Below are 16,350 nucleotides of genomic sequence, written 5' to 3'. Positions count from 1 at the left end.
CCTGATCCTGACACAGACAGCTCATGGCAAATATCTGCTCTACAGACCCATCCCCTGCACTCAACTCCAATATCCCCCCCCTCTTTCTCTTTAAAAACATCTCAAGATTTTTGCCCTGGTAGGTTTTTTTGCCTGTATGGGGAGAGGAGGGAATATGGGATCAGTCAGAAGGGCAGAACATCCCACTCAGGTGTGTGGGGCAGGTGGGTCTGCAAAGCTTTCAGAGGAAGCAGCTGAGATAATGAGAGGCAGAGAGGGGAAAGGAGAACAGGGCTTAACATGACACTCTGCTAATAAGCTCCAAAACTAGCCCAGAAAACAGCTCCTACATTCAGAATTCACTCAAGTTCCTGAGTAATAAGTGATTTTCCACTACCCTCAATATCAGGAAAATCAGACAAAAGAGGTAATTCAGGGGAAATTTTATCAATTTTATCTTTATGTTTTTTATCACATGTCTTGCTGGGGTAACCTGCTCCCTGTTTGTATTTAAAAACATCAGCAAGGCCTCATCCATTTCCCTGTAAACCTGCCAGCTACTAACAAGATAACACAGCCACTTAAAAAATCTGCTATTGTGTTGCCACATGAACAGAAATATGGGCACGGATTTGCAAAAGGGTTGGGAATGAGCAGTGCTGGCAGTGCTGCTGAAGGAAATGAACCTTTAAACTGCAGCCTAAAAGTTAAAAATGCAAATGTGGAAGGAGGTAACATCGTGTTCTCTAGGTGTTAAGAACAAAGCTAAAGATGTTTGTGTTGTTTATTTCATGTCAGGATATGGCAGGACAGGAGAAAACACCTGAAAGACTCCCAAGCTAAGGGGGAAGGTGTCAGAAATCCTCCCTGGGAGGGAGCAGGTGTAACATGCTCCATATTCAGCACAGCACCAGCAATAACAGCAATATTTTTAAGCACAGTTTTCCTAAAACTCCTCCCCAGCTTTCATGTCCATTCCCACTGATGTAGATCCTAATGGATCTTTCATGGAAAGTCTTGACCCTTCCTACAAAATGCCCCATATGCCCTATCCTCAAACAGCTGAGCGCATCTGCTTCCCTCTGTGAGCTCCTGCAGCCCAGCAGGGAACCCCTGAGGATATTCTGACTTTTGGGGCTCAGAACATCAGCAGTGAACAGTGTGCTGAAGGCACAGAACCTTCAGAGAATGGTTTGAGTTGGTAAGGACCTTTAAGATCACCCAGCTCCTAGTGAAAGGAACACCTTCCACTGGCCCAGGCTGCTCCAAGCCCTGTCCAACCTGGCCTTGGGCACTTCCAGGGATGGGGCAGCTGCTCTGGGCACCCTGTGCTGGGACCTCCCCACCCTCACAGGGAAGAATTCCATATCCTAACATCCCATCTGAACCTACTCTGCTTCCCTTTGGAGCCATTCCCCTGACTGCTGAGGGGAGGACAGACCCACCCAGCTCAGTGTGAATTGTTCTGAACAACTGTGGCCTTTACTGGCTGGTGACACTGGGACACCTCAGCCACACCAGCTGCCTGTGACAGGTTCACAAGGCCCAGTGGCCTAAAGCAGAGAAACCTGTGCACCAGAAAACCTGGAGCACCAGCACACTGAGGGCACAAAAGGAGACATTGAAACTGGTTCCACACCTAATGCAGAGTTTGGGGCACATTTCCTGGCTCTTCTGCTGCTTTTTAGGCTTGTCAGCCACACTGTAGGAAAACAAAAAATCATGGGAAATAAAAAAGACTAAGTAAAAATGGCATCAAAGCAAATGTAAACAAAAATACTTTATTTTTTTTTTTTTTTTTCAAACCTCTCTGGAACACCAGAGTAGGTACAGCACTCAACAGCTTTTTTTGCTCAAAAACCAGGGGCTTGGATCTGCAAACCCTTACCATGATTTGGGGCTTTATCTCTACCTTATCTCCACTGAACAAGCAACCACATCTGCCCCAGCATTCCATAGGCAAGGAATTCTGCTGGGCTGGGTGGAACACAATCTCACTCCGGGTCTGTCAGTGATCAGGGCCATTTCCTTTTTTTCCCCCCCAAATGATGTTAAATAAGAACCTGGGACCTCCTCCATCCCAGTATTTTTCCCCCTTAAAAATGTTTTATGGAAATAACACATTATTCTGTGTCTAGATGAAAAGAGGCTTCCTCACATACTAAAATAGAGGAGTTTTTACTTTCACAGTCATCACATTCAGATGATATGGATAAAATTCTGCTCACATAAGTAACACCATCAGTCTAAATCTAAACTTTAGGTGTTATTTCTAGTGAAGGAAGAGAAACTTCTGGGGAGCAGCAGCCATTCCCCTGAACACCTGATGCAGGTGGGATGATCCCTTGCTCAGACCCAGGAGCAGGTAACACTGGGACAGCCTTACTGCCCTCCTGCCAGAGCCCTCAAAGCATCCCACAAACATTCCCCAAAGCCTTTGGAGGGAAACAAAGGTTAAAGACATGAAGAATCAGAGATTTAGAGGCACAGTGACAGAATTAATGAGGATTTCCCATACTAACATCAGGTTATTCCCTGTGACTATTCCAAACAGTCATGGCAATAAAGGCAACAGCCAAAAACCCATCTGCAGGCAAAAGCAGCCTGAGCTTTGCACATCTCTAAGCAGAAGAACTGAGTGGCCCTGAACACTTATCTCAGGCTCATCTAAACCTCAGCTGAGTGTGGATTTTCCCTCCCAGCTCTGCAGGGACACTGTGCTCCTGCTTGTGGTGCACCTTCCTCTCCAACCCTGCTCTACTTCACCCAAAATAGGTCTGGAATTTGCAAGTGTGGGGAAAAAGCCTTTCCCAAGGGGAGATCTCCCTGGCTCTGGGGTTCTGGGGGTGCTGACAGCCTGCTGGACTGTGCTTTGGGAGGTGGGAGCAGAACCTGCCTGCTGAGCCAGGAACAACAAGGGTGTGATGGGATTTGAAGCAGAGTGTGACAATCTGAAAAGAGTTTTCCACCAGTTTAAAAAGATTAGGTATTGTTTTAGCAAAATAAAGCTTAGTCCAGAGTCAAAGCCAGGCATTCTCATACACATCTAGTGTAGCTAACAATAAAAACACGAACACTTTCACATAATTTTGGACCAGAAATGAGAATAAAGAGATTTACCAAGATTGTTGTCCGTGAGCACTTCCTTGACCCTCTTGGTGATGCCATAGGTGTCCAGCTCAGGGGACATGGCCACCAGTTCTTGGATGCTGAGTGCAGAGTGGCCTGAGAGTGGCAGAGGGGTCGTGGATTGGGACTCAGATGCAGGTGGCTCACTGGATTCCTGGGATTTGCCATCCTTACTCGTCTCTATGGCAGGGCAGGGCTGCTGTACCAGCTCAGTCAGGCTTTTCACTGATTCACTGGAACTCATGGGAGATTCAGGAGCAGGACTGCAACTGGCAGAAGTCTTTGGAGTACTTTCTGTAAGTAAAAAAAGAGAAAAAAGTCCCCACTTTAGCATAATTGTAATGTTTTGATTGCAGGATATTTAACTTTCCTCCTCATTTATATTCTACCTACTTAAAGAAATGCCTAAGTATGCAAAATGCTATTTGCTATGACTTGGGTACTAAAAAGCCTCTTTTTAAAAAGAAGAATTATTTTCTAATTTTATCTTGAGTCGTGTCTGATTTCTTCTAAAGACAAGATGTACAAATACAAATAAAAATCAGGAAAAACTGAAGTGCAATAGTCTGTAAGTTTGCACGCAATTTCCTTGGTCAGGAAATCTCAGTTTTGCTTGTCACAACATTTTTATATAAGGATGGTTTTAAAGCTTCCATTCTAGACTGGTTTAAACTTCCTTCTGTGACTTGTAAGAAACTCACTCAGCCACTATTTTGTTCTGTCAATGAGGGATTTTCTACAACTGATACAACTCTCTATCTTGAGAGTGTTATTGATTTCATTTTGTTTCTTATCACACACATCACATTTCTGCAATTCTCTTTGTCCAGAAATAACAAGATTAAAATACAGTTTCTAATTATGCTCTATTAATTAAAGTATTTCAGAATCCAACATAAAGATATTGAGTGGATCAGGAGACACCCAAATCTGTTATTGTGACACTTGGTTTAAAGAAAAGCTTTCCCAATCTGTTAATTTGCCAACAACAATAGGTTCTGTACAAAATGTTGTTTTCCCCCCCAATAAATTTATCTCTCACAGAATGTACTGACTGAGCTTATTCAGAGATTCCAGACATCTGAGGGTACAGGCTGAACCTTTTTTAAAGCAACACACAGAGGCACTGTGGTTTACAAGAACCATTCAGGAGATAAAAGGAGCACGGGTGATTTCTCCATCCACAGCTTTTCCCATTTCTGTGGGGCTGATTCCTCCTCCTTGCTGCTTCCCACCCAGGGTTTATGGCATGGATTCCATGCTCACACATCCCTGGCATGGATTCCATGCTCACACATCCCTGGCTTTGGCTCCAGCTGCCTGCAGGAGGCTGACAGAGCTCTCAGCTGCTCAAGGAGGAACCCAGAGCCCAGAGTTTTCTGAGCCCTGTGGTGCCACCACACAAGATTCTCAGGTCCCATCACCTCCCTGGTTTTTGAATTTGTTATCCAGAATATTGTCAGATCATTCCAGAGCATGCAGCCTGTGCAGCATGGAAACACATCCCAAATGCTGAAGGAAAAGTCAGGCCCGAACAGAGCAGAGTGCAGAGGACAATGCTGTTTGCTGTTCAGGGTCCTGGGAGCTTCCCCATGCTGCATTCACCAAGTTGCTCTCTCTCTTCCCCCTGACACATTCACTTGAAGTTGCTCTCTCAAACCTAAAAATCTGACTTCTTTCTTAGTGCTTTATGTGAGATGCAAAAGAGGAAGACAGCAAGTGAGGTGCATGTAAATCTTTAAGGTAAAGGGGATCCTACAAATCCTATTTCCTCTCTCTGCTCACCCTGGGTCATCATACAACTGAAGAGAAACCCTGGGAAATGTTATTTCTGTATCAGGAGCAGCAGAGGAATTGTACTGTAAATTTGCCCTGATTCACCCATGCGAGGGACCAATTTGGCAGATCATCCATCTTGTTCACTGTACACTGTCAGGGATGGCATGAATTCCCCACATGATAAACAGATTTCTTCTCAGGTCTGTGTCCTTTAACCCACAGCAAGGTCAAAATTATGGCTGCCTAGCTAATAAACTGCACAGCACTCGTTCAACTTCCCTCTAATTTTGTCCCTTGTGCCAGCTTATACAAATCTTACTGAATAACTGGAGCAGCTGCAAATTTCCTATACAATTCCTCATCTGTGCACGGTGAGCCACACACACACAGAGGGGGAAAAAAGGACAAAATAATAAAAAAAAACCCAAAAACCAAACCAAACCCAACCACACAGGACTAAACAAAAGCATTTCCTAATGCCTCCTTCTCCCTTCTCCTTTCCCTGCCCAGCCTAATTATGAACACAACAAAGATAATCTGTGTTATCATCTATCACTGAGATGCTCTCTGTTGCTCACATATTAGCTTATTTATTTTTTATATCACTCACCAAGAGCTTACTTGAATTTCATTTTTAAGACCAATCTGCTGCTCATTTACTCCAAAAGGTGGGATTATCTGAATCTAATTTTGGAAGGCAGTACAGATGACAAACTGCTTTTTTTCCCCACCAAAAGGCAAGTGTACAGTGATTTCAGGCGAGGCATTATGTACATGTACTACAAATAACTCAAAATATGTTCCCTATTCATTTTTAGCATTTTTCCCTTCTGGAAAAACATTTTCAAGATCACATAAATATTTGAGGAAAAGATCCATTATTTGGGACAGTAAATTCAATAATCAAATAATGCAAACATTTCCCGTTAATCTACTTAAAAAATTAAATAGACATTTAGAGTACAAGTGACTGCTGACAGAACAAAGGGGAAAATTGACTGTATTCACTATTCCAGATTTAACTGTCAATCCACAGCCATTTCACATGGTTTATGAAATAATTTGTCTGTATTCATTTCTCTCAAGTTCCTCACAAGACAAAGACACAAATTCAGGATATCTGAAAAATATACATTAAGATTTCCAAAGCAGCAATTGAACATTTCCAATGAAAACAATACACTGAAAGCTTATTTCTTTAAAACTTGCTCTGCTTTTTTAACCCCAGACTGCTCTGAAGAATAACACTAACTTAAAAGCAATCCAGTTTCTTAAAAGTAATATTCACTGGATGTTTTCACATTTGTGTTTAAGGAGGAAAGGACCATTTTGTCCATATAAAACTGTATGACAGAACAACCTGAAAACTCCATGGCTACCATTTATTGATGAAATTATTTCAATAAATTCCAGGTAAACTTTGCTATACCAAAAGGGTTTGTTTTCTAACAGCCTGCATCCAATATAAGATGTGAAGTAAAAGCTCCAAAGCTTCAAAAATGAAGCGATGGAAGAGCTGGAGAGATCAAGAGCATCACCAGCGACAAGGTCATTGCAGAACCTGGGAAATTTTTAAGTTTCAGTAGCCAAAGACATCAGTGGTGCCCTGAGCTTTAGAGAGGCTGGGGGAAACAGGGTGTCCCCAAAAATGACTTTGTGGGAAGATGGTGACCATCAGAACCTGCATGTGATGAAGACACAGCTTAACATGACATTTTAAATGATAAAAAAACCCCATGGAACTTCTGCACAATCACAGGCTGGTGTTGACAAATGCCACTAAAGATGCAAAGACAGCAGAAATGCACTTAAATCACCCAAACTTTTGAAGATGTAAGTAAAACTAAGCCATGAAAGGGTAAAGGTTCCACCAGCACTTTTTACATTATTAATTGAAAATACTGTCTGGGGTACAGGGAAGTTAAGCCCTTCCAAGTGATTTTAAGGAGCATATTCATATCTGCAGCATGGAAAATAATAATCAAAAATGCAAATCAAGTGATGTCTGCAGAAATGGGGCAGCAAGCTGAAATGTTTGGCGAGTGGAATTGGGCCCCATTCATGGTCAGGACATGAAGATAACCAAACAGCAAAACTGGCTATTTCAGAGCTGATAACAGAGCTCAGAGAGGCAAATGCCTCTCCAGAAAGACAAATACACCTGATTCAGTCTGCCAGCACAGATAGCCCTGCTGGGGGACATGGCACTCCTGGAAGAGCACACGGGACTTATTCTTAAATCAGGAAATTCCTCCCTTCTGTTTTTTCCCACTATACCAGAGAGGGATGCACAGTCTAAAAGGAAGATGTATAAATGAGTGGAAACAAAGCAAACATTACATAAATCTCTCCTGTTTTCTTTTAAAACACCATTTTCTCTCTCTCTATATATATATATTAAAAATATTTCTATAAAAATATATATAAAATTGCTACTTGAATGGCAATCTAACTGCAACAAAACCCCAAACCATCATCACAGCCTGCCCTTTCCCTGCCCACCCCTTAGCAGCTATCTGGTAAGAAACTAAACTAACTTTGCAAACAATTCAGCAAATAGGTCTGAGTATTTTACAACCCTGCCTTAATTACACAAACACAGAAAACCTTTTGTGGTCTTGCATTCCTTGGCACAATGGATGAATCCTAGTGCTGCTCTGGTCCCATCCATCCCCTGCACCTTCCCCACAGCATCTGCCATGAAAGTGTTTTGGAAAATGTGAGCAAGTCTGAAATCAGAGGTCTTGTCTCAGTTCATTGATCACAGGTGGTTTTTCTGAACTCCACATCTTCTTACTCTTCTCCCAGATTTTCTTATTCTTCTCCAAGACCTCCCAACCCATGTTGGGGTGAGGTCCCCAGTACTGCAGCCTGGGACCTCATGTTGATTATCCTACTGATACCCTGCACATCAGCTGAAAACCTCCCCCAGCACAGTCTCAGGGTGTGAGCAACCCCAGGCTGTGCAGGCTCCTCTCCTGAGCACCTGCAGGAGTCAGGGGCATTTGGAACTGCAGGGCACTGCTCAAGGGGCACCATTCCTGTGATGTTCAGGAACTCCTCCCAAGCCCACAGCACACATCCAACAGGTGAAGCACAGCTCAGATCCGCAGCACCCCCCAGCTGGAGGCTCCTTCTGAAGCTCAGGACATCTCAGATGCACAGACCTGCAGGTGCCACCTGCTCCAAGCTCCCCAGAAGATCTGAGACATCTACAGGACGTGACACCAGCGCTGCTGTATCCCCTCCAAGGAGGCATCAGTGACAGAGCAGTGTTGAGACACAGATAAGGTTTCACCAGTCCCAGAGGCATCACATCTGCCAGCACACACAGATTCCTCCACTGCAACTTCCCCTGTTCACTTTGAGAGCTGCAGGTTTGCTGCTTTTGCTCAGAACCTGCCTCACCTCTGACAGCAAACAAATCCAGAGATGTGAACTAGAGCATCTGAATCTGTGAGCACAAAGCACAAGCCCACTCTCAGTCTGTCCTCCCAGCACATCTGTCCATCCACAGAGACACTCTGTCCTCCTGGAGCTGCAGGGACAGTAACCTGTCCAACCTTTGCTGCTAACACAGGCTCAGCCAATAAACTGCAAAAGGACTCACGGGGAACGAGGTACAGAACATGGGGAAGTTGAGGAAGACCATGCAAAACAGAGAAGGTATTCAGGGCCCTTTAAAAGGATTATGAAAAATATTATATTCCAAAGACAGCAGGCAGACAACAGCTGCCTTAAGTTTCAGAGGGAAGTGGATTGAAAAAATGGATCCACTATAATTTTCAGAGACAAATCTCTGTAGTTTATCTGATCCACTATTTAAATTTCAATACGCAGTCCTCTATCTGCAGTAATAATAACCTAAATTCCATTTAGTGTTCATTTGAGCAGTCAGGATAAAGTCATTTCTTATTATCTCCCCACTGTGTAAAAAACAGCTTGAAGGTAGGAAGTCAGCAAGCATTTTCACCAAAAAGTAATTATTGTAAGTGACATTTTTACTGCTGGCATGCCATAAGGCGAACTGCGCATTTGGAAGGACAAGTTGCTAAAACAAAATGACAGGGTACTCTGTGACATTCCAACGAGAACCCAAACATGATTTCACTGCTGCTTGCTTTGATGCACCACTTTTCCCACTGTCCAAAGCTCAGGGTTGTGCCAGCCCAGCCCCAGTTGGCTCCTGAGGAGTTGGGGGAATGGGCACATCCCATGGGAGCTGGGGGCATCCCGGGCTCTGCCCGCCCCCAAACCAGCACATCAGTGGGCAGGACGAAAGCAGACAAATGTGGACAGGAGATTTCTCAGCAACCTCTTAAAAGAGCATTTGCTACTTCAGGGCTGCATTTACCTCCTCGTGCAGATGAGTTAATGGACAACAACAGGCCTGGCAGGTTGCCTGAGATCAAAGTGTCTCACACTGGGACTGGATTAGTTTCTGTTTCCTGATGATGAGGCTGCCCCTTCTATCCAATTTGTAGACCAAAAGCTGGTGAATGCTGCCCTGAGAATCAGGGCCTGCTCACACACAGCTGAGCAACATCCCCAGGACAACCCTGGTACTCAGCTTCCCAGGGTGTGAGAATTTCAGGGGGAGATTTCTTCCCTCCAACCTTCTATTTGATTTTACCTTTAGCTGTGTCTGCCCTTGCAGGGTCTTATCAGAGAATCACACAATTATTTGGGTTGGGAGTGACCTTAAATCTCACCCAGTTCCACCCCTACCATGGGCAGGGACACCTTCCACTATCCCAGGTTGCTCCAAGCCCTGTCTGACTGGCCTTGGACACTTCCAGGGATGAGAAGAAATTAGCAATCTAAAAATAAATCTTTTAAAGCACCATAACAGCAACTCTCCTCACTAACAGTGGGTGCAGCACAAGCCTGAAGTAGGCAATAAAGCTGAGCAGCACTTGTGGGAGAGCCCTGCTACACATCCCTCTTCTGACTAATTAAAGAAAATACCCGTGAAAGCGCCTTCTCCCAGGTAGTGCTTTTGGTGGATTTACTCTGAGTGAGTGAACCTTGCCTAGTCACAATTTGCAAATTGATGTGGCTCATGAAAATGTGATCCTCCCTACAGTTATAAACTCCCCCAGTTCTGTGTAGGGAGTGCACGAAGCAGTTTGCATCTCCCATGATGTCAAGCATGTAGGTTGGTGCAGTTAGAGTTGTGAGCACTCACTGGAGTTGCCACCACTCTGACTGTGGAGAATTTGTTTGTTTGCTTGCTTCACAAATGTTGTAACTTTGGGGAAAATGTTATTTTGGGTCTTGGCTCAGAGGGAAATTTTATGTGGATTGGGGGAGGGATCAAAGGAAAAACCCCTTTAGGAGAGTGTGCAGATGTATGTCTGCACGGAAAGGGGAGGAACCAGCCTCGGTTAACTCTGCCATTACTGGGGCCATACAAAAATAAAGGTTCCCACTCTGCATATATGTTAAGTGTCAGGAGCACCCTGAAACTGAATAATCAGGGTAGATGTCAGAATTACTTGAAAAAACCTGCTTTTGAGTATTGCTGAAGGATTGCTGCAGTTTAAGTTGTATTTTCAATCATTGTTTTAGCTTTGTGCCTCTACTAGTAAAATGTGTTTTAATCTCTAGGAAGCAGAAGGAGCTGGAGAAACCAGATGAAGTTGAGAAAAGAGCACATAAGATGGGAGCTGGCGATGGACTCATGAGGAGAGATTTACAGCTGGATGTTTAAAACTTGGAGAAGTTGGGCAACCAATTCTCCCTTCAACAAACCTGCAGCCACAAACGCCTCTGAGTTTTAGAAACCCCAGTGTTGTGCCCAAAGCTACACCAAGACCTATTTTAATGCTACATAAAGTGGAACCATCAGACTTCTACTGAGTCAGGAGGAGTGGGGAGCACAGATTGCTCTGAAGGATGTCTGGAATTCTGTGCAGGAAGATACAACTGGAGTCAGTCACTTCCAGTGGAATTTATCCTGAGATCTGACTTCGGAGCAGACACACCAAGCCCTGACACAGCAACACCCCTGGAGAAAACCCTCAGAGAAGAAGAATTAAAGGACATTTTTTGCAATAGCCTGGGGGGAAGATGAGGCCTCTGTAACCCTAAGCATTACTTTACAATAAAACACAGGGGGAAAAAAAAAGGGGAAACTTAAGAATTTTTTAGCTAGATTTGGACACACAGTTGAAAACATCACAGCAATGCCCAGGTCAGGCCAACAGCCCCAAATTATCCCATGACTCTGTGATTCCTGAGCAAAAAGTGGGATCCTGGCATTGAAAAGTGAATTATGATTTTTTGGTTTTACAGATGACCCTTAACCAATAAAAAACCCTTTCTAAAAATACACTTTATTTTAAATTAGGTGATTAAAGGCAGAATCATGGCTGCTTTAAAAGACATTGCTCTACTCTGCCAACTTTTACTTAATATTCAGATTTTTCTGTTTTTCTGTAACTTAGCTAGAAATCAATATTTAGAAATAACTGCTAGAAAATATTTTCAATAACCTTATTATTAAAGCAGCTTGTGTGCAGACGCTTTATTAAGGATTTTCTGAACGCTAAAACAAATATGTCATGGAAGCAATCAATCAAGATGCCACAACCCCACAGTGTTATATTTTTAGTATAATCAAGACAAACGTGTGCACAATACCTTTTGGAAAACAGAGGGAGAGCCAGAGGGAAAACAAGGAGATTCTGCTGCATTTTATGGTGCCTTTGCTGACTTGCTGACCTTGTGATTTGATGTGTTAAACCAACTTGCTTGAATGTGGCACCAATTTTATGACTGCTTGTTGTCCTCCTGCGTCAGGAGCCTGAGTGTGAAGGTATTTCCACACCCTCCTCTGAGATTTGAACCTCGTGTGTGCTCTGGAGCAGAGGCTGCAGCAGGATGCATATGTGCTCTGTGCACTGCATTTAGAGAGATCTCCCCCACTAAACAATGTGGACATTCCCTTGCCACAGGCAATGTCCACATGGGATGGATCCCAGGCTGATGACTGCCCTCCCTCCTTCTTTTTTTCTTCCTTTCCTTTCCTTTTCCTCCTTTCCTTTTTCCCCTTTCCCCTTTCCCCTTTTTCCCCTTTCCCCTTTCCCCTTTCCTTTCCTTTCCTTTCCTTTCCTTTCCTTTCCTTTCCTTTCCTTTCCTTTCCTTTCCTTTCCTTTCCTTTCCTTTCCTTTCCTTTCCTTTCCTTTCCTTTCCTTTCCTTTCCTTTCCTTTCCTTTCCTTTCCTTTCCTTTCCTTTCCTTTCTTTTTGGAGGAGTGCTGGGGAAAGTGCTGAAACAAAATGACATTTACATTGCACGCAACAATATTATAAAAGCTATTAAGGTACATTATTTTACACATCCTCATAATCTCTCCATACTGCTTTACTTAATTTGTGATAAAATTGTTGAGAAAGGGTACTTAATGTAGGACAGTCAGTAAAAGTAATTTATCATCTTCCCGCTTCGGTGCTCACGTTATCAGCGAACTCATTTTCTGCATTCATCATGCAATCAGCCTATTATTTGCATATTAATCAGGCAGTGGACCATGAAAGAGCTGCATCCCAGCCAAATGCTGCACTATCTCAGGAGGAACACTCAGTAATTATCATACATCAGTGTTATGATGTGGTAATTGATTATAACATCTTTCTGTTGCCCCTGGGGAGTCCCACTGCTAACCCAGCTTCAGGCATTCTGTGCAGATTTTTCTCTGAAAATTACAGAAACCATTGCTGTCCTTTTATTAATGTTTTTTACCTTTACAATAGACAGCTCTCAGAGCATTTCCAAGGTACTTTTGCCTTTTTTTTTTTCTTTTTATTTAATGAAACCTTCATTAGGGAAAACACCTGTCTTGGATCAAAAAAAGTAACAAAACCCCCAACCAATCATCCCAATCAGTTTCCCCCAGAAAACCCAGTTGGGCTCGTTGATATTTGTCCTCTCTCTCAAGGTCTGGTAGTTTTTAGGTGCTGCTGTTGCTTATATAATGCCCTTCCCCAGCAAACACAACAAAATGTTGCAACTTCAATAGACAGTAATTGCAAAGTTCGCATAAAGGCAGTTAAGTTGCTTTATTTAGGTGCCAAATGAGAGGCTAATTTTGGTCCTCTCATAAAGGACAAATGAAACATCTGCCAGTTCAAACTTGCACTATTTTTAGGACCCGAGTTCCAGAGGGGCAAACCAGAGAAACAAACATCAACCACAGCTGTGGTTACACCGTGGTCAATCTCACACCTCCTTGGGGTGGGAGCCATGCCAGGATCCCTTGGAAAGCAGCAAGAAAAGGGGAGATGGCTCTCAGAAGGGAGCACCTCATGCCAGAAAACAGAGAGGGATGCTTTGACAAGGGCATGGAGAGACAGGACACAGGGAATGGCTTCTCACTGCCAGAGGGCAGGGATGGATGGGATATTGGGGAGGAATTGTTCCTTATGAGGGTGCTGAGGGCCTGGCACAGGGTGCCCAGAGAAGCTGAGGCTGCCCCTGGATCCCTGGAAATGCTCCAGGTCAGGTTGGATAGGGATTGGAGCAACCTGGGACAGGGAAAGGGTCCCTGCCATGGGGATGGGACTGGATGGGCTTTAAGGTCCCTCCCAACCCAAATCATTCAGTGATTCTGTGACAAGTTGCCATCAGCAATAACTTTGACAAGTATAAATACTGAACATGTACTATCAGGCCTTTTTTACCTCATTTTAATTGCATTTTCTCCTTGTATTGGCTTTTTAATTGGCTGTCTTTCTCTTTTCACTTTTATTTAAATTTGATCTCAAATCCACTTTGCTTTGTTTTCAATGCAAGTTGCATTTCTCATCAGATTTAAAATAATCACTGGTTTTTTTCATTTGCTGTTTCTCTGGAAGGTTGTTGGCAAGTTAAAAAACCCTACAACCCTACATGCATGAAATGAGGTGAGACAAATTCCTAAGTTTCTCTCACACCCTTAATGTAAAGGACAGGCTGGAAAGTAACTTAGAAGACATTAATTTTCTGGTAATATTCTTTTTTTTTTTCATCTTGGGAATGATTTGCTATCAAGCAATATGTAACTCTATAATCAGAACAGGCTGTTTATTTCCCTGTTTCAGAGCTGCTGGGTGAGGAGGATTTCCATCCCCATTAGAAGATGGAAATAACAACCCGCACATTTGGTGCTCACACACCTTTCTCCCAGTATTTTGGGAAGAAAATAGCCCATTATCTGTTCTTTGAATTGAAAGCAAGGTAATTTTCATGCAGTGGAGGAGCATTTGGTAATTTGCTGCTGCCCAGGGAGGGCTGAGGGTACCGTGGCCATCTCCACCCCACCGATGGCCACGGGGCTGGACCTGCAGCCCCCCTCCTTTCACCACCAGCAGCCAAAAGACCAACGTGAACTTCTGCCAGCTGCCAGAGTCTTCTATCCCCACCAGAAAATCATCTGCTCCCTTTGGAGAAGTGCCTTTCCAAGCTCTTGTGCAGCTGCCAGCCCAGGGGGGACAGAGCCCGGCCGCCACCGCGGCTCCTGACCCTGCCTGGAGCTGCAGAGCCCCGGCCTCTCTGGGTGTCTGTGCTGCTCCAGCTGGGCTGGAATTTGCTTTTCCCATCTCTCAGCTCCTCGTTTTCCACCCAGCCCCTCTGTGGTTTGAGGTTGGCAGCGGGGAGGGGGTGAGGGACCCTCCCCAAGGGAGGCCGCGCGTCTCCGAATGCGCACACAGAGGGGAAGGAAAATGCTGGTAATTAATGAAGTGAAGTAATAAGTAATGAAATTAACAACAGTGGAATTTACAGAGCTCGACTACTCGATGGCCATGGTTTCTCCCCCTAACTACATCTCCTTTTTAGCAGCTCTCATGCTAACTGCTGCTCTGTGAACTACCTGAGAAGCCTGAGGCTATAATGGTCAGGAAAGTTTCTTTTTTTTTTTTTTCAGACAGCTTAAAAAACATCTTCATTTATTAATTCTGCTCTTTGAAAAGAAAGACTTTAAGGGTAAGGCATTGCTGTGCTGCTGCAGAGGCACACTTGAACTTGCTTGGGGATCTCACAGTAAGGGGGAGTGAGTGTCAAGGACCCACATTCCCAAATTAACCACAGAAATAAAACCTAGCTGCAACCTGCCTGGGTAACTTCTCCAAAACAAATGCAGTCCATAACTGCCCTTAGGAGTGAATTAAATTTGCCTTCAGAATCCAGCACAGGTCTCCTCTTTGCTGTATTAACAGGAACATTGTAATTGAGTCACAAGGAGTATCGGCCTAGAAAACAGCATTCACTCCCTGATTTTGTGTTTTATTTTAGCCCTTCTAAAAGCCCTTTAACCCTTCTCACAGCCTAGAAAACAGTGTTCACTCCCTGATTTTGCGCTTTATTTTAGCCCTTCTAAAAGCCCTTTAGCCCTTTTCACAGCAAAGCTGTGACCACAGTAAGGATGGAGTCATCTTCTGCAATTTTAACCACTGGGTGGTTCCATGGACAGAGAAGAATACAACCAGGAGAGGAATTTCTCCACCAATACTGACTATTTGCAAAAGGAGCAGGGCTGTGGGAGGCAGCCTGGGCAGGACAGGTTTCAGCAGGAAGCAGGAATGCCCAGCTGATGATGGCCAGGAATCAGAGCCAATGCTGTGCTCAGAATCAACTTGAGGCACTGACTGACTTCATGCTGCATTCCCAGGTCCCAGTGAGGTGCCTTGACAGCAATTCTCCTGGTTTTATTGATACCAGAAAGGCTGCCAGGGAGCTTTTCATGGTCCAAATGTCAGGGAAGTGGCACAGAGGATGATCACACACGTTACAGACAGACTACAACAGCTGCCCTCATGAGGGGCCAACTGATACCCTATGGTTCGAAATCAACACAGCCACAGACAACTGCTCCTGAGCCCAATCCCAAACCACACAGAAAGAGTGAGGAAACTTCACCAGGATTGCCAGGGTGCTCCAGGGATGAGCATGAAGGTAATTCTTTGGCTGATGTAGCAGTTCAGCTTTGAACTTTAAAATCACATTTGCACCTAGCACAAAAGGCCACAACTTTCCCAAGTCCAAGACTCAGTAATTGGTCATCAAACACAAAACATCTCTGCAAGGAATTCCTGCAGTCTGCTGTCTGAGTCACATTAACCACAAACATTTCATGTCATACATTTGTATTAACCTGGAATGCCAGCAAATGACTGCAAAACCATCTTTCTCTTTTTTTTTTTTTTGATTCAACAAGAAAAACCAGCTCCAATTTGGGAAGGTCTGTCAGCATCACTGCACCAATCACTTTGGTGATGTCACAGTGAAGGATTCAGCTCTCCCTGTGCTAATCCCAACTGTGCTCTGGAGCACCATTGCACAGCTCTGCCCACCCAAACAAACCAGAACAATGCAAGAAAAGATGATAAAACACAGGGAGGTAGGGGTAAGGGCTTCTCCTTTGCCACCACAAGGCTACTGAGCTCTTCCCAGAAGTACATCAGGATGGTGTTCCCAAATTTGG

General features: G+C 44.1%; 1 protein-coding gene across 1 annotated transcript in view; it reads right to left on the bottom strand.

Annotated features, from left to right (window-relative positions):
* CUX1 (cut like homeobox 1) overlaps positions 1-16,350 on the bottom strand; it is a 242,336-nt gene that overhangs the window by 14,242 nt on the left and 211,744 nt on the right. The window contains 1 exon segment of the mRNA XM_063173997.1: positions 3,100-3,402. Within this exon segment, the coding sequence (XP_063030067.1) occupies positions 3,100-3,402 (303 nt within the window).

The sequence above is a fragment of the Melospiza melodia genome, chromosome 21 (assembly GCF_035770615.1).
Source record: "Melospiza melodia melodia isolate bMelMel2 chromosome 21, bMelMel2.pri, whole genome shotgun sequence".
Lineage (NCBI taxonomy): Eukaryota > Metazoa > Chordata > Aves > Passeriformes > Passerellidae > Melospiza > Melospiza melodia.
The sequence above is the reverse complement of the archived record's forward strand: the minus strand, read 5'-3'. Positions and strand labels throughout refer to the sequence as shown.